Source organism: Leuciscus leuciscus (assembly GCF_965113295.1).
Source record: "Leuciscus leuciscus genome assembly, chromosome: 20".
Classification (NCBI taxonomy): Eukaryota; Metazoa; Chordata; class Actinopteri; order Cypriniformes; family Leuciscidae; genus Leuciscus; species Leuciscus leuciscus.
In genome coordinates this window covers 3,383,898-3,408,156 of record NC_138744.1, presented here as the reverse complement: position 1 = coordinate 3,408,156, position 24,259 = coordinate 3,383,898, and the positions used below count along the sequence as shown (strand labels likewise).

The 24,259-nt window shown below is 37.0% G+C and overlaps 1 protein-coding gene across 1 annotated transcript; it reads right to left on the bottom strand.

Moving 5' to 3' along the window:
• Window positions 1-59: 59 nt before the first annotated feature.
• On the bottom strand, window positions 60-18,959 carry mios (missing oocyte, meiosis regulator, homolog). The gene is made up of 11 exons (XM_082150879.1): window positions 18,884-18,959; window positions 14,980-16,336; window positions 14,009-14,096; window positions 11,790-12,044; window positions 6,892-7,061; window positions 6,708-6,773; window positions 5,652-5,810; window positions 4,777-4,929; window positions 3,548-3,752; window positions 3,326-3,449; window positions 60-1,034 (listed from the first exon to the last, which is right to left on the bottom strand). Exons 2-11 carry the CDS (start codon window positions 16,303-16,305, stop codon window positions 944-946), a joined length of 2,637 nt encoding a protein of 878 aa, XP_082007005.1. The 5' UTR covers window positions 16,306-16,336; window positions 18,884-18,959; the 3' UTR covers window positions 60-943.
• Window positions 18,960-24,259: the final 5,300 nt, after the last annotated feature.

Genomic DNA, 24,259 nt, shown 5'->3' with positions numbered 1-24,259 from the left:
ATTGAACATTCATTTTGTTGCACAAAACAAAAAAAAACAAAAAAAATGTCATTCAAAACTCCTTCAGAAAAGTGTTTTAATAACATTAGTCCTCGATGGAAGTTCTTTTTTCTTTTTCCAAAAATAAAGACAATCATTTAAATAGTTAGGATGTTTAGTTGTTGCATTGATTGTGCAATAAATTAAGGTAAGAACTACAAAACAGCATTTTACATTACCTTCAGATCCCAAAAAATGCAACACTTAGCCAGAACTAATGTTAACCGTACACGGTTTAAACAACATAAATCACTGTGTTATTTGTTAAAAGCAATTTTTTTTTTAAACAAACTGAATTTTATTTGTACAACTTTCCAGTGAGAATAATTTCTCTTGACCTGGGCTTCCCTTAACCTGATGTACAACACCTCTCTACGATGGTGGTTCCTTTAAAAGAAATATGATCTCTTGACAAATGCATTTTTAAACAACGCTTTAACTCAAAGGCAAGTAATGGAAGTAGTGACGGACCACGTGAAAGCACTTTCAACAAAACATTTCTCACATGTATTCAAACTCATCATGTTGAAATGATTGTAATATCCCTTTTCCTGTCTCTAAACTCAATACTGAAATAGTTTTATTCACTGAAATTCCTGCTCCTGAAATCACAGATGCTCTGGTCAGACATTCACATGGACACTTTCTCAGGAAGCACGACCGCCCGTGGGTGGGTGAGTTAATCATGGGTAACATAATCCTAACAGTCTAACTGCTTTGGTTCCTGTGACAATAGAGCACCTGTCGTTGACATCAATGCGAGTGAGGTGTACAGATCACTTCAGAAAGACACATACGCTCGTAACCGTGAGACCTTTTCTCTCATCACTTACAGTACTAGTGTTGGTAGCTGGTTTCTAGTAACATGGCAGATTTAACTTGGAAAACGAAGGCGGATCGGCCGTTATACACTATCAGAAGGCACCAGGTTGCCGGTGGTGTCCAGCTGCATGCATTTACAGGTGCAGGCCGACACCGGACACTCACTGTGATCTCTGAAAGGAAAGAATATATACAATATTACTTTTAAAATGTTGTACTTCATACTATACACTAACTACCGTTCAAAAGTTTAGGGTCGGTGAGATTTTGTAATGTTTTTGAAAGAAGTCTCTTTTGATGAGCATGGTTGCATTTATTTGATCAAACATGCAGAAAAATATTATTACAATTTAAAATAACTCTCTTCTATTTTAATATACTGTACAGGCCAAAAGTTTGGACACATTACTATTTTTAATGTTTTTGAAAGACGTTTCTTCTGCTCATCAAGCCTGCATTTATTTGATCAAAAATACAGAAAATAAATGTAATATTGTGATATATTATTACAATTTAAAATAATTGGTTGTCAATTTATTATACTTTAAATGATCATTTATTTCTGTGATGCAAAGCTGAATTTTCAGGATCATTACTCCAGTCCATCACATGATCCTTTAGAAATCATTCTAATATTCTGATTTATTATGAGTGTTGGACACAGTTCTGCTGCCTAATATATTTGATGAATAAAAGGTTCAAAAAGAACTGCATTTATTCAAAATAAAAAAATATTTTCTAATAATATAAATCTTCTTTACTATCACCTTTTATCAATTTAACACATCCTTGCTGAATAAAAGTATTGATTTATTTTTTTTAAAAGAAAGAAAAAAATTACTGACCCCAAATGACTGACCAGTAGTGTATATTGCTGTTACAAAAGATTTCTATTTTTAAAAAATGTGCTTCTTTTTTTTTTCTTTTTTTTTTATTCATCAAAATATCCTAAAAAAGTATCACAGGTTATGAAAAATATTAAGCAGCAGAACTGTTTCCAACTTTGATAATGAATCATCATATTAGAATGATTTCTAAAGGATCATGTGATAGACTGGAGTAATGATCCTGAAAATTCAGCTTTGCATCACAGAAATAAATGATAATTTAAAGTATAATAAATTGAAAACCAATTATTTTAAATTGTAATAATATATCACAATATTACTTTTTTTTTCTGTATTTTTGATCAAATAAATGCAGGCTTGATGAGCAGAAGAAACTTCTTTCAAAAACATTAAAAATAGTAATGTGTCCAAACTTTTGGCCTGTACTATATATATATATTTTTAAATGTATTCCTGTGATCAAAGCTGAATTTTCAGCATCATTACTCCAGTCTTCTGTGTCACATGATCCTTCAGAAATCATTCTAATATGCTTCGAAATTTGGAAAGTTCAACTTTCAAATAAACAGCATTTATTTGAAAAATAACTTTTGATGTGAAAGGCTTTATGGTCACATCTGATACATTTAACGCATCATTAGCCCTATTCGGACGGTAATTATTTCTCAAGTGGACAAAAAAAATTGCATGCCACCTCAGTTATAAAACTAATGCATTCGTACGGCAATTTTTTTTTTTAACGGTGAAGGAACGATGTGATCCTACGAACCCGGGAACACACTGCTCACATATGCTTGGAATAATATAAATATATTTATATTTAATTTAATATCAGGAAATCAATATCCCATTTATTATTTGATCATTGAAATATCCTATTTAACAGTACTGTCAATATTTGAAATGATAAACAGCAGAAATAAGTTAATGCAACCTCTTAATTAAATAAGGTAAACAATTGACTTGGCTACTTGGTTTATGTTCATAATTGTATATAATATATATATATTTTTAAATTGTATTGCATACCTGTTGCTGCCATTATAATGGCCCATTTCAAATGTTTACATGCTTTAATCTCATTTTTCATTTTATTCTTGTAGTGGAGCAGTAATGAAATATTGTTCTTGTAAATACTTTCCAGCATTTCAGTAATAAAAGTTCATGCAAATTACACAGAAGTGCAACAGTGACCGTATGTTGCTTAGCAGTGGTCAAAAAGGATTTACAAAACGATTTTTGGATTGATCCTCTTATAAATTCAGAGATGTGGATTTGAACAGCAATTAAATTACCTCACGACCTTGGTGTTTGTCAAGAAACAGTAGGTAATTCGACTGGGTATTTGAACACGGGTGGTGGGAGAAAAACACTGACATTCTGGATTCGGACAGCAATAAAAATCACTGACTAACCCCTGTAAATATTAATAATGTCTTCATCCCATGAGTAACGATTACCATCCAGATAGGGCTATTGCTGAATAAAAGGATTTTTTTTAATCTTTTTTTTTTTTATCTTACTAACCCCAACTCAACAAAATTTTGAACAGTAGTGTATTTGTATTTGTAATGCCATCAAATAAATGGCATAATATGGGTGAATATGACTCTTACCTGAACCAGCTGAGCATGTGACCCGCATGACCACCATGCCGGCAGTTGTGGCACCAGGTAAACCAGTTATTGAACTGTGCGAGTTTTTTGTCTCGTGTGAGATCGGCTTTCTCATCTGCTTTTGCTGATAAGATGGATGAGATGAGTCTCACAATGAGCTGAACACATGTGGGCATTATGATATCATTTATCAAGAGGAACTTTAAATGATCTGTCCGTTACCTGGGCAGCTGGACACAGGGGTGCCCATGTTCATTAAGCAGAGGGCACAGCGTGGAAGGGGTTTACGACAGCCAGGGCAACTGGTGACCTTTGACTTGGTGGGCGAACCGCTGACCCCGTACTGACTGAATCCACGGCCCTGATGTGGTATCGCCGAGCAGCTGTATGATATAGACTTACCGCAGAAGTTACAGCTCACAAACACCTGCACAGATCAGAATAAATAAAAAATAATAGAAGAAAATCAGAAATAGCCAGCATAAAGCTGAAGGGTGCAACCAAAAATTATATTTTATGCTAGGAATGCACTGATAATTATTTTTATGTTATGGCTCACAAACAACATTATAAGTCGCTACCATATAAAAAAATGCATTCTAGAATTTTATTTGATAGTAAAAAAGCATCACAAAAATAACAGCATTAGCTAAATCAGATTGATAATTTTTTTTTTTTAAACACTGACTGATACATTGGTCAGAGATCGTATCATGCATGCTTAAAGGGGTGGTATAATGCCCTTTTCACAAGATGTAAAATAAGTCTCTGATGTCCTCAGAGTGTGTATGTGAAGTTTTAGCTCAAAATACCCCACAGATATTGTTATACAGCATGTTAAAGTTGTCGATTTTTGAGGGTGAGCAAAAACGCACCGTTTTGTGTCTGTTCCTTTAAATGCAAATGAGCTGCTGCTCCTGGCACAGGGGGCGGAGCTTCAAGAGCTTGCACTCACACAGACATGCACTGAAAATGTCTAAAAATTTTACTTAAAGCCTTTTATGTTCAAACCAGAGTCAGACAATGATGGAGAGACTCAAGAAGAAGTGACAACATGTAGAAGCAACAGGACGTTTCTGAATGATTAGTTGGTGAATTTATGTAGCTGATGTGTAGTTATCTTCTAGTCATTGATTAGCATATTCTGTCTTGATAATCTATAAATCGTGTTCAGGGGGCGGGGTTTATGTAAATTTTAGGGTTAGTGATGTCACTAACCCGGGAGGAATGTGGTGTAGTCTCTACCAGCCGTTTGTTGTAGTCTTTAAAAAGCGATTTCTTTAAAAGCAAATATCTCCCTTTGCTCTGAACTTTGAGCGTTGTAACTTTGCAGATGTTGTTAATGTTCAAACAGCAACATTACACACTAACTAAAGTTAGAAAAGTGAAATCATAATCAACCACCCCTTTAATCAAAACTTAACAGCTTGTAGACAAAATATGATTCTAGCCTGTGCAAGTGGTTTTGAGCTGGGATCCAATTTGCTCCTATGAATGTCAAATTCAGCCCGTTTATGCCAAAACCTCCAGGCGTCCAACAGGTTGCGATAGTTCTCGATCCAGCACTGCACCCGAGGGTCCTTCAGCACCTCTCCTGGGGAGCCCTACCACAACAAACAGCAGATACACACAGCTTTTACCAACTCACCACAACTTTTGTGAAGTAGACCTGAATGCACACCAGTTTTCCTGGTTTCGTTACATTCAGTCTGTCCTACGGAGGCTCTAAAGCGACATGGTAAAGAAAGAAATATGAGATGGGAGGAACTTTTGGCAAGGCTTTTGCGTTTTCTCACAAATGTGTTGTGTTCCCCCAAGAAATTGTGTTAACTCGCAAAGAGCACAAAGTGAATGCAAACATTTCTCGGGGAACGCAAACATTTTGCGAGAGAATGCAAAAGCATTGACTTATTACTTTTGCTCCCATCTCAATGCAGATTTTTTAAACTTTCTATTAATCAAAGAATCTTGGGGGAAAAAATCATGGTTTCCACAAAAATATGAAGCAGCACAACGGTTTAAAACATTGATGATAATAATCAGAAACGTTTCTTAAGCATCAAATCATCATATTAGAATGATTTGTGAAGGATCATGTGACACTGAAGACTGGAGTAATGATGCTGAAAATTCAGCTTTGATCACAGGAATACATTACATTTTAAAATGTATTAAAACAGTTATTTTAAATACTTTTTACAGTATTTTTGATCAACAAATGCACCACTGGTGATCATAAGAGAATGGTAGTATATGTAATACCAAACATCCATCTGAGAGCAATCATCTTTATCATGTATTGTTCAGTTTCTGGATGTCCGGTTACCTTGAGCATGCAGAAACTGGCCGTCTGCACGTCTCCGGTTCGGTCTACATAACTCTCCATGAGGTCGACTCCATCTTTGGTCAGTCCTGTAAGCAGGATTCCCTCCAGGTTACCAGCCTCCTTCATCTCATTGGTCAGCTTGTCTATGTAACGAGGCAACTTGAGGGAGGAGAAAAAAAAGAAAGTACAGTACTGTGCAAAAGTCTTAGGCATGTTAATAAACCCCCCCAAAAAATGGTTTTAAGTCAGTTATTTCTATCTTTTGCTGTAGTGTGTCAGTAGGAAATATCAGTTTACATTTCCAAACATTCTTTTTGCCATTAATTGTAATAATCCAGTGAGATTTGTGTATGCACAAGGAGTCTGACAACAGCCGGTATGATCTGATCTCACCATCATCGAGTCCGTCTGTGATTACATGAAGAAACTGAGACAGACTAAATCCAGAAGAACTGCGGGAACGTCTCCGAGACGCTTGAAGAAACCTTCCTGCAAAGCTCCAGGACTGGGAAAAGCACTGGCACTCGTGTTAAAATGCTGTAAAGTGAGAATGCTTTCAAAAATAAAATCACTAATTGAATTTATTTATGATTTAACTTCTACTAACTAATTCAAATCAATATATGGTGTAACGACCCTTTGCGTTTGAAACGGCTTTTGTCCAGGTACACTTGCACATAGTTTCTCAGGGAGCTTTGCAGGAAGGTTTCTTCAAGCCTCTCGGAGACGTTCCCGCAGTTCTTCTGGATTTAGTCTGTCTCAGTTTCTTCTGTTTCTTCATGTAATCACAGACGGACTCGATGATGGTGAGATCAGATCATACCGGCTGTTGTCAGACTCCTTGTGCATACACAAATTTCACTGGATTATTACAATTAATGGCAAAAAGAATGTTTGGAAATGTAAACTGATATTTCCTACTGACAAACTACAGCAAAAGATAGAAATAACTGACTTAAATGTGTGTGTGTTGGGGGGGGGGGGGGGGGGGGGGGGGGTATTTACATACAGCACATCAGTGGCACTTGGATGAACAGAGGGGTGAGCGGGCCTTACCTGAGCGTCATTTAGAAACATGCATGCAAAGGCCACCCTGTCCCTGACAGCAACACGACTCTCATACTGTAAAATAGAGAGCCTGGATATTCAGCAATGAGATAGTTGCATATTTTAAATTCAGTGCAACTCTGAATATTCATTTAAACTCAAAACTCGAGCCTAGTTTTTTCTTTGAACATACCAAGACCCCGTCATACGCGCCAGGTTCACTGGTGAGGAAGGCAAACATGATGCACAGGTACGGCTTCTTCAGCTGGAGTCTGAGAGAGCTGCACATCTCTCTCCACAGCGAGTTCTTCTCATCGGTGTAGCCCGACAGAGCCATGGCCACCACGTTCAGATTCAGATCACCTGAGCAGAGAATAAAGGAGAAATACTCAAACAATTCCAAATTCATTTCTTTCTTATGATGAATCTCCAAAACTGATCTACCATACAACAAAAGCATGGGATTGCCAAGGTCCCAACAATTTTTCAAAACAAAGCAAAAACATCATAAAAGTAACATGAAAATAGTCCGTATGACTTGTGCACTTTTTCTGAAGCCATATGATAGCTTTATATGATACAGTTTTATTTTGGTTTTATTGTAAGTTTTACTAATATTTTGAATTAGCTTTCATTTTTATATTTTTAGTTTTCATGTTAATTTTAGTAATTTCATTATGTGACATTGTCATTTGATTATTTTTTTTAACACTGCTATTTAAGTTTTAGGTTTAGTTGGTTTTAGTTATTTATTTATTTATTTATTTCCAGTTAATAATTTTACTACTTCAACTTTACCTTATTTAAGTTTTTTTTTGCCAAGGCAACATTTAAAATGTTCATTTAGATTAAGTTTTTATTTGGGTTTTATTATAAGTTTTACTAATATTTTGAATTAGCTTTCATTTTTATATTTTTAGTTTTCATGTTAAATTTTAGTAATTTCGTTATGTGACGTTTTCATTTGATTCTTTTTTTTTAACTGCTATTTAAGTTTAGTTGGTTTTATTTATTTATTTATTTATTTCCGGTTAATAATTTTAGTGCTTCAATTTTACCTTATTTCAGTTTTTTTTGCCAAGGCAACATTTAAAATTTGTTTAGATTAAGTTTTTATTTGGGTTTTATTATAAGTTTTACTAATATTTTGAATTAGCTTTCATTTTTATATTTTTAGTTTTCATGTTAATTTTAGTAATTTCGATATGTGACGTTTTCATTTTATTCTTTTTTTAACACTGCTATTTAAGTTTTAGGTTTAGTTGGTTTTAGTTATTTATTTATTTTATTTCCAGTTAATAATTTTACTGCTTCAACTTTACCTTATTTAAGTTTTTTTTTGCCAAGGCAACATTTAAAAAGTTTTAAAAGTTTTTTTCATATTTTTATCTGATATCAGAGTTATTTAAAGATACAGAATGTTTTAATAGTTTTAGTTAACGATAATAACCCTGATATATTATAGACTGAAATTCACAGAAATTCTTCCTCTCCACCTCATCTTTGAACTTTCACATATTCAAGAAGCAGCTTTTCAGCCCACTGGTTAATATATGCTTCAACTGTATGTGAAAGATCTCTGAGGACATCCTGTGAAACATCCCCTGTCGTGTTCCAAGACGTTAGAACATCATATGCTGTTTGCATGAGTGCACACAAAACACTGCAAAGACAAAAGACAAAAGTGGTGGCAGTATGTGTGAAAAACCACACCCTTTATAAAGATCATATTTGTTTTCTAAAACCTCTCTAAGCCAAAACTAATTACACTTAAAACCCAAACAACAGGCAATTATGAAAGTTAAGCAAACAGCTCCATATGCCATATGTATCTGCAGCTTCAGGGCATTTAATATTAACAAAATATCATTGTGTAATGTAAGCCATGCTTTTGTCATTTTATTATTAAGTATATAAGACCCACTTTTGATAGCAAACAGGCAGCTGATGGCGTACACCATTTCTGACTAGCATGCATTTTACACAGTCCTTATAATAACTTGGCATTCATCCGAGCACAAAGGAGAGAACAGACTTCATGTGAATCCCTCAGGGAAACACTGACATCTATTTTTCTACATGAGAAAGCAATTCAAAATGATTCAGATAGCATCTTAAATTTACACGACTCCCTAACATCATGTAGTAATATCAAAAGTAATATCATGAGATTAATTATATCTCATTATCAGTCAATAGAGGCATTTTCTCCAGTCCAAATAGTATACTCTTACTTTCTATATAGTTATTCATCTTTTTTACTGTGCATCATATTTTGATGCATGTAAAGTTGCAGACTGGAGTAAAAACAGTAGCAAAAATTGCACACATTTGCAATATTGATCAAAATGGCTCAAATCTTTTGGAAGTGGCACTAACATGGCACTCATCTACTTGTAAATAGTATGCATGCATCATCAATAAAGTGTATTTATTGATGAATTTGATCTTTTAACCCCTTAACTGTCACCCCCCTTTTTGAGAATGGACATTAAAATGCACTATTCAAGCTTAAATGGTTGTAATTCAAGAATGCTTTGGAGTATATACCTAAGTTTGGTCTTGTTTTAAATGGGAAAAAATAGCAGATTATTGCTGAAGTGAAAGCACTTAAAAAAATTCAAGTATGAAAATGTAATGGAAGTTTAAATTTACATTAAATCAAATATAATTTATTTAATATTTTTCTTTTATATAAAATATATATTTTACAAAATATTTTTACTATAAAATTACTATAAAATCAAAGCCATATATCTAACCAAGTTGTGTTCCAAATTTGAAGTTGATATCACAAACATTGAAGTTCCCATGAGATTTTGTTTAGGCGTAATAACAAAAAAAGCCACCGGGTGACATTGAATTCCATTGAATTTAACTGTATGCATTCTGCCATAACAAATTAATACATTTCTGTCCAAATATCACTTCTGTCACAAAAATATGGAACCTTGAGACTCAGACCTTTCTGACAATATGTTTTGTCAAGATTAGAAAAAATGCTGATCATAAATTATGAAACATGATGACGCCCAAAAGGGGAGGAGCCTGATAAAATAATTTAGAGTACAGTTTCTATGGTAACACAAAGTCCAATTTCAAAAAAGTTTTCACAGGATGAATTCTGAGATCGTAAGCTTTGAAATGATACCTAATTTATGATAACTACTAAAATATGTAATGTAAAAAAAATTGTAGGATATATATATATATATATATATATTATACTTTTTAGAAGATAATATTATTTTTTATAATTTTTTATTGACAAATACTAGATTATATGTTTTCTTATGAAATGTTTGTATGAAAACCAACGTTTCAATTATTAAAAGTGTGTGCGTCGACTTTTAGTGACAAAGGTCAGAACTCCTGTTATTATATAGATTCTTTGAGGTGCACTCTTGTCATAAATTCATCTATTTCTGTTCCTACATAATTTGTAACAAAAAACAGTCCTAAAATATCTATTTAGGAGTCTTAGACCTTTCCAACGATATATAGTTTGTCATGATTAGATTAGGATTTAATTGTAATATAGTGAAGTAAACTTAAACGTCCCGCTAGCGGGACGGTGACACTTCCATATAACAGTGACAGTTCCATATAAATTGACGGATAATTTGTTGTTTTGTCGTTAGTGAAAATCAATATTGAACTTGTATTTGAAAAAGGATCCTCATATAAGAAGCAATACTAAAATTCAGAGTCAGTTCATTCACATTCGGAGATCGACTATTTTTGACTGACAGAATGCCGGCGGACGGAAACAACAACAAAGTTGTTCAAAATCTTTGTTTTTAGTAAACTCTGTGTACACAAACACTGTTCTCAATGCTGGAGTTCATGTGTAGAGCCTCTGGTGACACTTCCAGCACAGTTTCATGTTGTGTCGAGCCTTCTTAGTGTTTTAAAAATAGCCATTTTGATGCTATCATAGTCGTGCCCCTAACACTCCCATTCAAAAGGCATTTTGACAGAAAACGAAAATACGGTCAAACTTAAAAGTGGCATTTCCATCGTAATTATGCTTTTAAACGAAAGTTTGCCTCGGGTAGATTCACAAAAAGACCCTAGGTTGCATTTTGGCGAGAGTTACACTTTAAGGCACTTTAAGTGTTTTTCACGTTAAAGAGATACTCCACTTTTTTTTTTAAATAGGCTCATTTTACAGCTCCCCCAGAGTTAAACTGTTGAGTTTTACTGTTTTCGAATCCATTCAGCCGATCTCCGGGTCTGGCGGGACCACTTTTAGCATAGCTTAGCATAGATCATTGAATCGGACAGGACCATTTGCATCTCTCTCAAAAAAATGACCAAGGAGTTTCGATATTTTTCCTATTTAAAACTTGACTCTTCTGTAGTTACATCGTGTACTAAGACTGACGGAAAATGAAAAGTTGCGATTTTCTAGGCTGATATGTATTAGACCTATTTTCAGGCGCTGCGTCTTATCATTACGCCTGCTGGACTCATGGTACGGCAGCAAAGTTTACTGATTATTACGCAGGAATGAGAGTATAGTTCCTAGCCATATCAGCCTAAAAAAAATCGCAACTTTTCATTTTCCGTCGGTCTTAGTACACGATGTAACTACAGAAGAGTCAAGTTTTAAATAGGAAAAATATCGAAACTCCTTGGTCATTTTTTTGAGAGAGATGCTAATGGTCCTGTCCGATTCAATGATCTATGCTAAGCTATGCTAAAAGTGGTACCGCCAGACCCGGAGATCGGCTGAATGGATTCGAAAAACGGTAAAACTCAACAGTTTAACTCTGGGGGAGCTGTAAAATGAGCCTATTTCCCAAAAAAAAGTGGAGTATCCCTTTAAGTGTTTTAGTATGTCCCTGTTTTTAGTGATTGAAATACTGCAGCACATGCTCTATATGACTTACAAATGCCCAAATCTTGCATTTTGTTTCACATGTTTTAGTTTTTCTTTCTCAGGCAGACCTATTTGGATGGATATTTTGCCCCTTCAGGGCTCTGAGCCAGTCACGTGACTGAAAACTATTAATAGGGCTTATAGGGGGTCCTTGTGAAGGCCCCCAGTCACTGTCTGGACAATGTTCCTCCAGTCCAGTCCTGTACCTTTCTCTGAGGAAGCTCCTTTATGAAGAATCTGAATGGCCCGGCGGATGTCCAGGTTAAAGAGGGCGACGGCAGCCGCTCTCTCCCATTCGCCCTCCTGCTCCAGAGACTTCAGGAAGGGTTCGACATCGATGTCAGGCCCTCGGCTAATCCAGCCACACAACTGCAGGGCCAGACTGCGCTCCTCACTGTGGTACCGCGGTACATCGGTCTGCCTGTCTGAACCCGACCAGCACCGCCGTGTCTCTGTAGTGCCTGAGAGAGGAGAGGGAGAAGGAGACATTTCATGAGAGGGCCTCCACTGACAGACACCACGAGGCATGAGGCATTTAGCAGATGTCAATGAGAAATACTGTTACTGTATGAGAAAAAGACATTTTGCTCATCTCTATGTAGGATTGAAAATAATCCCAAGATATTTTAAATGAACAAAGATATTTGCTTTACTGTTTCCACCCCCTCTTTCTACCACAAGGACCATTTGGAGTTCCTAAAGGCACAGAGGTTTCTGATAGTGATCTAGGCCTGTAGGCCAACATGTTTGTACTTTGGGGGTTGATGAATTGTCACACCTTTAGTACAGTGGGGGAAGTGTAATTATCTGATTGGTCAGTTTGAATGTCTCACATCTGGGTTTTAGTCACATGGTCAGGGAAAGGATAAAAGAAGATTGAAACTGTTGCTCTGTCTCTTTTGATGCTCTGGCTCTCTTCTTCTCTGGGTCCCCTTCTTGGGGCTCTCTCTCTTTACCTCCTATCTCTCTCTCTCTCTCTCTCTGGTAAAAATTTTCATATATGCTGGGTACAATTAATAATATAAGTTATCATCATCTCATACATCTATTTTGTAACTATTTTAAGTGTAAACATAACCATATTTTGTCATTAAACCTTTTCAATTACAACTAATGTGCTAACTAGTTTTGATTTTGTATTGACTTTGAAGTGCTACCAGAGTGCTACCTGTAGAGCTGGTAAGTCCCGCCCCTTCCGCTAACCCCACTGGACCTCTAGGTTGAGAAATCGTCAATGCAAGTGAATGTGAGAAAATTATTATTTTCTGGTCCCGTTTTAATTTTGCCATGAATGTGAACATATGTTGTCTGTGAATTTTTTATATAATTTTTCGTGCGAAGAATGCTACAATTTAGCGGGTAGAAGTTTGATATGGTTAGACTTTGTGTGAGAGCACTTTGTGGACTACAACTCTTCGCTGCTTTCGACGCGTTTGATATACGAAAGAACAGCCCATTTGGTTTGAATGGTGACATTTGGGTACAAAACACACAGGCATCTCGATCTGTCTCCATAGATTATGGCAGCATTAGCACCGTGATTTGACAAGTGGAGGGGAAATGTGTTATGGGGTGACGTCACATAGGCGACATGTAGTCTTTCTCATTATGTCTTTTCCACAACTGCTAGCCAAAGAATCATACAATACTGTCAAACTCGTAACCTAAAAAAATTATATAAAAAATTCACAGACAACATGTTCACATTCATGGCACAATTCAAACGGGACCAGAAAATAATTATTTTCTCACATTCACTTGCATTGACGATTTTTCAACCTAGAGGTCCACTTGGGGTTTTACGGATGGGCGGGACTTACCAGCTCTATTGCAATATCGTCACTCTCTATAGACCTTATGTAGCCCCGCCCCTTTTCAGCGCTGCGCTCGTTGTCTTTTGACTTCTGGTCTGTATTTTCACAGCGATTTTGCGTGTTTATTAATGAACGGCACGTTTTAAAATGTTCCCGGTCGACTGACATTAGTTAAGTCATCTGCTTTAAACATTACAGTCCTCATGATAACTTTCGTTAACTTTACATTAAGTAAATCCACTTCAAAAGCTGATTACTCCTGGACAGCGATGCCATAGAGATATACAGAGCGACCGCAAAAAACGGAAGTTAAAAGACAATATTCTAAAGATGGCGGCGCCCTCGTTTCTCTGGCGCATAAGGTCTATAGCAACACTCTCCCACAAATATTAAGCTATTGTAACTGTGCTTATTCCCATCGTTGGTATAAGTGGCAGTGGGTGGAATAGACAAGAAATGTGCAGTTTTCTACCATCTTGCTAATAATGTTTCTTTAGTCATTGGGCAGTCTTGCAGCTTGAACCACTGCAGGAATCCACCCTTACATCTCTAGACCAATCACTATTACATTCACAATAAAGGTGATTGACTATTGAGTCATTTACACTTACCAGAGCTGGACTTGACAATGTTTTTGATGCCTGAGTAGATGAGCGACTGTTTATTGCTCTGTTGCTTCTGCTCCACATTTTCAGTGTACTGCTTCATAAGTAAAACTCGCATAGGAAATATAGAGATATCAAATAGAACCAGACCAAAAATTAACTAATCACTCAAGGGATTAACTGATGATAAATTCATAAGAATTTTAAAAGACATTTGTAAATAGAATTTCATGCTAATTCGGTTGTTAAAACTGATTTCTTGCTGTTTATCAATGTCAAGTCTCATATGCAGACGTTTGCTTCAGAAAGAATGACTGAAAAGTATTTTTATAGCTTCTACGCAACTTCTGGGAGACAATGTGCACAAGTCCACATTTTGTTTAAGATATGTGTGATACAATGAGCATTTTAGAGGAAGAATTGATCACTACATTAGAAGTTTAGTGCCATCAAATCACTAAAGATATTTATCATTTTATTTGAAGCAATAAAAAGTATATGGTGATTTATCAAGCTAGTCTGGAATATATAGTGTTATTCTATATTATCTATTGCAGTGGACAGATATGTACTTATTTTGATTACAAAATAATAATAATAATAATAATACAATTATTATTATATGTCATTCATAATGTACTAAAATGTTTATTATATATGCATATTAATAATAAATGTATTATGATTATATTTATAATTATATATAGTATGATATATATATATATATATATATATATATATTATAGTATTACATATATATTAGATATTAATAATTATATTAAGTATAATTTATATTATATGTATAATATATCATTTATAATATATTATATGTAATAAAAAGTAATAATGAAATAAACCATATAATAATAATAATAAAGTAAAAAAGTAGCAAAACATCCAGAAACAACAAGAAATGTTTCAAGAACAATAACTTTGACACATGCTTTGAAAGGTTGAAAGGTCCCCTGTAATGCCACAGGGTTGCAGTGAAGGATATAATGAAGAGTGTACCAGAGCGACCTCAGCTGCGGGTCGTCTCCTCCGGCCAGCAAGTGGTTCCGCCACACCTGGACGGTGTCGTGGCCATAGCGGGACTGCGCTCGCTCCCTCATCTTAGTGGCGATGTCCTTTTCAGCAGCGGCTGAGCCCTGTCCGGCGTCCTCCGCGCACTCGTAGAGGTGCCGTCCGCACGCCCACATCAGCGAAGTGGTGGAGCTCCAGGCCAACGAAATGCGCTCGAAGACGGTGAAGTCGTTCATGACCCGGTTGGGCGACACCACCACCATGCGGTTCTGTGCCGACGGATGCCAGGCGAAGCTGCTGATGATGCTCTCGCTGCAAGGCTGCACGCTGCGCTCGATGATGGTGGGCTCCACCTCGTCGCCGAACGGCATGGGCGTGTGCTGCATGTCGTACAGCCGGATGATGTTGCTGTCCCGAGTGAGCGTTGCTAGCAGACCCATACGAGTGGGACACCACGCCACTTTAGTCAAAGGTTTGGGCTGCTCGGTCAAAGTGAAGACTGGTTTTTCAAATTTGCGCAAATCCCAGATAGCCACCTGGCCTTCGAAGAAGGATGCCACTCGGTCCTGAAAGTGAGGGTCCACCGTCACGCCCTGGATGGCCTTGGTGTTCACAAACGTCTTCTGGCTGGTGTTGCGCAGGTCAAAGATGGCCAGGTTCCTGTGCATCCCGGCCAAGAGCAACTTCTGATGCTCACGAGGAAGCCAACAAAGAGAAAGACAGGCGTCGTTCTGACCCAGCTCGTACAGCGGTTTGGTCACCACTGGCCCAGAGTCCGAGTCGCCGGACATGCGAACCTTCTCGGCGGGAACTGCTTCGGGGGAGAACTTACTACTGATGTCCCATATCAGAACTGAAAAATCAGCCCGATGTTTATCCAAACCAGCCGCCAACCAATTGCTGTCCACCGGGTTCCACGCAAGCGTATTGCATTGTCGGGCGTGCTTGGGCACAAACTCCTTACCCATGAGCTCCTTACATTTAGAGTTGAGGCTCTGTCCCAGACTGGTCAGGACGACTCGGCCATTGGCCTGTCCCACCGCCAGCAAACACTCCGGCTCATGTTTGGGATACCAAGCCACACATTTCATATACGGGGTGTCGGAGTTGATGGCCAGCAGCGTGGCCGCCGTCTCCTCGGATAACGGAAGGGCGCCAGCTTTGGTTTCTGAGCTTCCTGCGGGTCCGATCCGATACAGACTGAGTTCATTGTCACAGATCACATAACGGTCTGCGTGATGGGGGGACCACAGGATATCTGGCTTATAGCCACTCGACATGGCAGGACAGTGGTTTCTTCAGTGCTGATACCTGCAAAGTTATAAAGCATCTAATTTATACAGCACTTATACACCTCATCTGTTTCAGTTATACTTGGATTCATTCATATATTTAAAGACATATATATATACAGTGAGGAAAATAAGTATTTGAAAACCCTGCTATTTTGCAAGTTCTCCCACTTGGAAATCATGGAGGGGTCTGAAATTGTCATCGTAGGTGCATGTCCACTGTGAGAGACATAATCTAAAAAAAAAAATCCAGAAATCACAATATATGATTTTTTAACTATTTATTTGTATGATACAGCTGCAAATAAGTTTTTGAACACCTGTCTATCAGCTAGAATTCTGACCCTCAAAGACCTGTTAGTCTGCCTTTAAAATGTCCACCTCCACTCCATTTATTATCCTAAATTAGATGCACCTGTTTGAGGTCGTTAGCTGCATAAAGACACCTGTCCACCCCATACAATCAGTAAGAATCCAACTACTAACATGGCCAAGACCAAAGAGCTGTCCAAAGACACTAGAGACAAAATTGTACACCTCCACAAGGCTGGAAAGGGCTACGGGGAAATTGCCAAGCAGCTTGGTGAAAAAAGGTCCACTGTTGGAGCAATCATTAGAAAATGGAAGAAGCTAAACATGACTGTCAATCTCCCTCGGACTGGGGCTCCATGCAAGATCTCAGCTCGTGGGGTCTCAATGATCCTAAGAAAGGTGAGAAATCAGCCCAGAACTACACGGGAGGAGCTGGTCAATGACCTGAAAAGAGCTGGGACCACCGTTTCCAAGGTTACTGTTGGTAATACACTAAGACGTCATGGTTTGAAATCATGCATGGCACGGAAGGTTCCCCTGCTTAAACCAGCACATGTCAAGGCCCGTCTTAAGTTTGCCAATGACCATTTGGATGATCCAGAGGAGTCATGGGAGAAAGTCATGTGGTCAGATGAGACCAAAATAGAACTTTTTGGTCATAATTCCACTAAACGTGTTTGGAGGAAGAAGAATGATGAGTACCATCCCAAGAACACCATCCCTACTGTGAAGCATGGGGGTGGTAGCATCATGCTTTGGGGGTGTTTTTCTGCACATGGGACAGGGCGACTGCACTGTATTAAGGAGAGGATGACCGGGGCCATGTATTGCGAGATTTTGGGGAACAACCTCCTTCCCTCAGTTAGAGCATTGAAGATGGGTCGAGGCTGGGTCTTCCAACATGACAATGACCCGAAGCACACAGCCAGGATAACCAAGGAGTGGCTCTGTAAGAAGCATATCAAGGTTCTGGCGTGGCCTAGCCAGTCTCCAGACCTAAACCCAATAGAGAATCTTTGGAGGGAGCTCAAACTCCGTGTTTCTCAGCGACAGCCCAGAAACCTGACTGATCTAGAGAAGATCTGTGTGGAGGAGTGGACCAAAATCCCTCCTGCAGTGTGTGCAAACCTGGTGAAAAACTACAGGAAACGTTTGACCTCTGTAATTGCAAACAAAGGTTACTGTACCAAATATTAACATTGATTTTCTCAGGTGTTCAAATACTTATTTGCAGCTGTATCATACAAATAAATAGTTTAAAAATCATACATTGTGATTTCTGGATTTTTTTTTTTAGATTATGTCTCTCACAGTGGACATGCACCTACGATGGCAATTTCAGACCCCTCCATGATTTCCAAGTGGCAGAACATGCAGAATAGCAGGGTGTTCAAATACTTATTTTCCTAACTGTATATATATATATATGATAAGAGAGAGAGTTAGCCTATATCATCTATTGAAGCTCAATGTAACTTTTGATTACATAAATCACAATAATACATTTATAATAATCACAATAAATTATTATAGTTATTATTATTATTATTATTATTATTATTATAAATGGTATTGTTATTATGTAACCAAACGTCGTAATAAAATAAATCAGGTAATAATAATAATAATAATAATAATATAAATATATAAATATTATAATATAATGTGTCATTATTGTTTTGTTATTACTATTATTATTATTATTATTATTATAGGTGTAATGGTTACACATTGTAAAACTAGACATTAAGAAAAGTTTCCCTTTATGACTTAATAATTCATACATCAAAGGGTTAAAAAAAACTAAAGTTGCACAAGAAGCTAAAGGTAATGAAAACGAATGTTACCAAGACATTACCAAAGTTCAAGTGGATTGTTAAAGTCAAAGTAAAACGTTTTTAATGTGTTAAAATAAACAATGAATAAAATAAAAACATTAATCAGATCCATTCTATATCTCATGATTCTAGCTTTTCGTGTTAATATGTAGATATGATATAATTAAAGATAAAAAATATAACATTTATTTGATAAACAAGTGAAAAGTTAAGTGTGATTTAATGTTCTTATGACTTGATTTCAATAACTGCGAGTTAGCCGGTCAGCTACAGCTAAACTAACCATGCAACCTTTTCTAAACCGGAAACAGGTAATGTCAGACGCCAGCCCCTTATAAAGACACAGAATAAACCATGCATTGAAATATAAATAAATGACAGCTGTGTTCAAAAGCGTTTGATAAATATCAACTTACATTTGACGTGCAAACATGCTGAAGTTTGTTTGGGTCGCGGGAAGTCGGATGCAGTGCAGACTGTAAACAGTGTGACAGAGGCTGACAAAATAAAAGTCCCACTGCATCTAATGAACCAGATAAACAGACTTCTACGACAGCGAAGAATCGAAGATTATTTTATTACAGTGGGAGATCTGAACTTAATAAGCTCAGTCAAAAATATCAAGGCTTCGGGGCAAATAACCAAGATTAACAAATTAATTAAAAAATGTTTTCAAAATTAAACCTGCTCAAATACAGATTAGCGGATCAGCTAATTTCCGACACATAAATAGTTATAAAGTCATAATTATAAAAAAACGGTTTAAATTAAGACATACTATGTGGAAATTAAGAGGTAAAAAAAATCGTTGTGAGATAATAAGTATTTTTTTAAATATAATTTTGACTTTTTATCTCATAATTAGGCTATGACTTTTCATCTCATAATTATTTTTAGTTTTATTTTTCATTATTATGACTATCTCGTAATTATGATTTACGAACGAATAATTGTTTTCTTAAGCGACAGAAATGGACTAGAGCAGTCGAAGCTCTAGTTTAAAACTTTACTGCCCTCTACAGTTGAATAAAGGGTTTATTCATGAAAAGTGGAAATGTATTACAGTTTCACTGGATTGCTAAAACACATTTCTTGAAACCATCACCCACTTTCTCAAAACCTTAAACACAAAACCAATTTTTCAAACCACATTCAGCGAACCTCTGACTCCTCTGGCAAAATGAAACAATTGCCTCAAAACCATTTTATTTGTGCTCAAAATCACATATTATATTATTATAAACACTACAGATCATTTTAGACACTACATAAAAAGATGGAGAGCACAGAATCCAAAGCACACAGTTACAGAAAAAAAGTATATTGTAACAAATAAACAAATTGTGCAATTATGTAAAAAAAGTATAGTAATGATAACTTCATTGTGTAAGGTGAATAAATTAGCCTACTGTATGCACTGCAAGTACAGTATTGTACTGAATATTGATTGATTGATTGAATGTATGTATATTCAGCACTTGCATACTGTGGAAATACAGTGACCCAACTGCAAAAGCCAAAAAGGTTACAGTGAAAAAACTCTAAATGAAAAGCATGTACACTCAGAAGAGTTGTGCAACTGCAAAACCAAGGACAGTGAGAGATGTTATTCTGCTTCATCATCATATCTTTATGTTAGGTTCAGACTGAGGACTTTGTCCATCATCACAGACAATGTCATCTCTGCAGGCATACTGATTATGGGAAAACCCCTAAAGCCAGATCCAGCCTGGACCACACTCCACACCTACTCTTCCTCGTCCTCATCTTCTTCCTCCTTGTTCACCATGCACTCTTCCTTCTCTCCCTCTTATATTGTTTCCATCCATTGTTGATATCAACATTCAGTGCAACATTTTGAGAAAATGTTGGCACTCTGAACTGACTTGGTTTGGTCACATCATTAGAAATAAGTGTGAACAATTTTGAGTCGTGTGTAAACGATGACAACTGTGTTGTAGCTGTGTTTAACTTTCCAGCAAACATTGGTCCGACGGCAACGTCGTGTCCTTGACCAAAAATAGTCGCGGTAGGACGGCAAAAATCGGTAAAAATATGTAACTCAGAACTTTGCAAAAAAATGCATCCAGAAACGTTTGTACATTTCTACATTTCTCTGGGGTTCCATGTAGGCCTACAATTTTGCCTGTCTGTGTTTAGCATTTTGAAACATAAGTGCATCCCAGTGTGAAATGTGTTTTAGTGAGTGAGAAATGTGTTTAGAGTTTTGCAAAAAAAGAGAGCATGAGATTTGCAAAAAGTCTTTTAACCTGAACTTTTTCGTCATTGATTAATTCGACAAATTGGTTTAGGCTATTGAGAATTTGGTTCAGAGAATGGGGTTTAGTGTTTTAGCAATTTAGAAAAACTGTAATAATGTTAATTTCGTAAAAATCTTAAGCATTCAATATTAATTCGTCTCTTGTCCCAATCTCCTTGTTCTTAGACTGTGTATTCTGTAGAACAGAGATATATTAGGGACTGTTCGTTTTTTATTTAAAGCTACACTGTGTAATATTTTAAGTTGATTTTTTTTAGCAAAAAAAAACACTTTGTTCTTTCAAAATTATGCATTCTCATTAATGTGTAATCATTTCAACCAACTAATTAAGTATTCTCGTAAGTGTATAATCTGCAATTTAGAATACATGCGAGCGAGTCGCTCGAATGGCGGCAGCCATGTTGCGCCTCCATCTTGAAAATACATTAGCCAAAGAGGGACATACCTGGAAATTCAAGCTTCCCCTTTCGCGTTTTTACACTCAGTGGCACCGTGACGAATGTGAGGGGGAGATTACTCACGACTGCCGGCAGATTTGAAATAATACGGCCACCGTAGGAGTTAAAATGTCCTCGGAATGGGAGGGGCTAGAAAGTAATATTCAGTCATGGGCGTCGGAAGAAAAAAAAAAGTGGGTGGGTCTATGTTAAATGTTACTGGAGTAAATACCATTCATGTATTCTGGTGCCTTTTAATTAAAACAAGTAAACTAAACTCCACTTCACGTCGGGCGGTTCTTTGCCTCCACGTCGTGCATTAAATGCACAGCTCTCCGTGGATTATCCCCCTAATACCATGGTCATTTGCCAGCAATGACAACTTAAAGCTGTTATTGATGTTTGCAACGCAATATCTGACTGGAAGGGTACAACGGGCGGTTACTTTCGTCAGTTGCGGCTCGTTGAGAAATATAATATAGTGATTCAGCGGAAATGGAGTTTAATTTATTAGGGAATTCCTCAAGTGGAATGGATTTGACTGACGGCGCTCTGAAAAGCGAACAGACAAATGCGCTGAAGAGACGGTAAAAGTGAGTGGGTATAATATCATTGGTCTTAAAAAGTGGGTGGGTCTTGTCCCACCCATATACAATGGTTCCGACGCCCATGTTGGTTGTCATATACAATTTCACTGCTAGATGGGAGAAAATCCTACACAGTGTAGCTTTAAGGGGCTACCGGAGGAGTTTTGAGACCTGTAGTCAAAAAATACTTGACCCTCCCTTCGCCAGCAATAAATTTTTCTCTGACCCTCCAAAATGATTGTGGAAAAAAGGCATGACCCATTGATTACTTCTGTACTGGTTTGCGCTTGGCAAAGATGTTCAGATAGGCTAGCCATTGTTTTTTTTACAACCATGACAAACGACTAAACTCCTGCTTTCTAATCTTACTAGGGCTGTAACGATAGACCAAACCTACGATTCGGTTCGTATCACGATTTTTGATTTTAGATTTGAAAAAGATCATGTTTTCGGTGCTGATGCGGTGGTGACGCGTTCATGTAACACGTAAGGGTGGCGCTGCCAATAAAGCATCTAAAAGCTGCCACAAAGAACCGGCAAAAGTAATGATTATGAATATGTCAAATATAGCAAGGAGACATTTTAATTGTTTATTAATAAACAAGTGTTTTCTCTGTCAGTGTCGGCTGCAAAGATGAAGTTGACGATGCTGACTCGCGATCTTCGCAGTAGTGAACGCGCCGGAGAGAAATGCACATTTCATATGGATTACATAAGCAGAGAGCAGTGTTTTCTTTTGTTTTGAATTGTTCTGTTTAAAAGTAGACATTTCAAGCTTTCTGTATATTTCTCAGGTCTGTGAGGCAATTACTTTATACACTGAGTTTCGGTTCATTTATGAGACGAGAGTCCAGTTCACGCGCCGGCGCCTCCGTGTCATGATTATCTATTTTCTACTATATCTTATTTATTAAATCCAGGCAATTGGTTGATGAAACATTGATTAAAATTAAGATACAATTAATAAAAAACGAAATTCACTTTCTTTAAAGTGTTTGAGGTCTCTGTGAAAGTTTTAAAGTCGCTTTCAGAGCGGTCATGTCCGTAACGGAGAACTGTCACGTCCGTAACATTGTTTTTTTTCCTCATAAATGCGAACACGAAAAATAAAATAAAAATAATATTTTATGTTCTGTGGAGGCCGACCCTTCTTCATCCGGTGGGTAGTAGGCTATTACTTTTGTTTTGCGCAGTGTAATTCATAGAATTACGAAAAAAATATTTTGCCACCTAAAAGTTAAAGATTTTTTGTGTCACGTCACATGTGTATTTCCCTCAAACTAAATATAAAACGCATGTGTAGACTGATATTTTATCTGGACTCCTTTATTAAGGGAGTATGGATATATAAACAGACGTCTCAAAATGCATTTTTATTTCAAGTTTTGACTGCAAATGTCACGTCCATAACACTGGAATTGACCAATTTTAAAGAATTTATCCTCAACTAGTTTTGTGGTGTAGGTCTGCGTATTTTATTATGTTAACTTCAAATAATACTAATAGTAATTTAAAGATGTGGTAGCCCTACATCTTACACATCACACTCCACTGTTATGGTAGCAATTTCAGTAGATTTAATTACTCACTAACATTGTTCTGGAAACACAATAAGAATGGAAACTAGTATCGCGCTACAGCACTCATCAGCTGCAGTTCCGGCGCCTCAGTCCCAATACTGTAAAACTCGACGTACATTCACATCACATGTTAATGCAGCGGTAGAGTTACACTCACATGACACTGCACTTATTCGCAATCACAAAAGTTCATTATTTGCTTGTGCTTTAAAGCTTTGCCGGGTAAATATTTCATTGGCGTTCTGTTCTGACATGATGTACTTTTTCTGAGCGCGTACTGAAGTGCGCACACACTGTCAAACAGCGCCGAACTGGATTTTTGTTGGGTCAGACCCATCTGATAGCGATGGGGCGCCGAGACTGAGGCACCTACATGGAGCTACATGGAAAAAATATGCACCAAACAAGCCACTTTGACATTTTTCTGTTTTCATGAATACAACAGTTGTGTGACCCTCCCCTCAACAAAGAATAAAAAGACATGACCCTCCCCTATTTTCCTCCAGTGGTCCATTCCATAAATACCGAATGGTCCCTTATAGCTAATAATTCATGTACACCACAACAGAAGAGGTCCCTCAAACCAAGTTTATTATTTTATTTTTTTAAAAAACAACATGAGGATGAGTAGCCTATCATGTGGAAAAATGAGGGTGAACCAGGCCTATCCCTTTAAAAGTCGTAGAATCCTTGCGATGAGTCAGATCTCAGGAGGTTCCTGCAGGCATGTTTTCCAGATTTCACGGAGGCGTCGTTTTTGTGAATTGTTTTTTGGGGGAAATGTTATGGTTCTCCAAACAATCTCTCAGCATTCATCTCCAAAACAGATCTAAACAGTAGAAAATAGTGGAGCGATGAATTCCTGTTTAACACCATATTAAATCACAAAAATATAATAAAGTAAAAA

Excerpts from the sequence above, each read along its gene's own strand:
- mios (XM_082150879.1), bottom strand. The coding sequence starts at position 16,305 with ATGTCGAGTGGCTATAAGCCAGATATCCTGTGGTCCCCCCATCACGCA. Across the intron at positions 12,045-14,008 it reads CATTGTCAAGTCCAGCTCTG|GCACTACAGAGACACGGCGG; the intron begins GTAAGTGTAAAT and ends CTCCTCTCTCAG. Across the intron at positions 3,753-4,776 it reads GCTCAAAACCACTTGCACAG|GTGTTTGTGAGCTGTAACTT; the intron begins GCTAGAATCATA and ends TGATCTGTGCAG.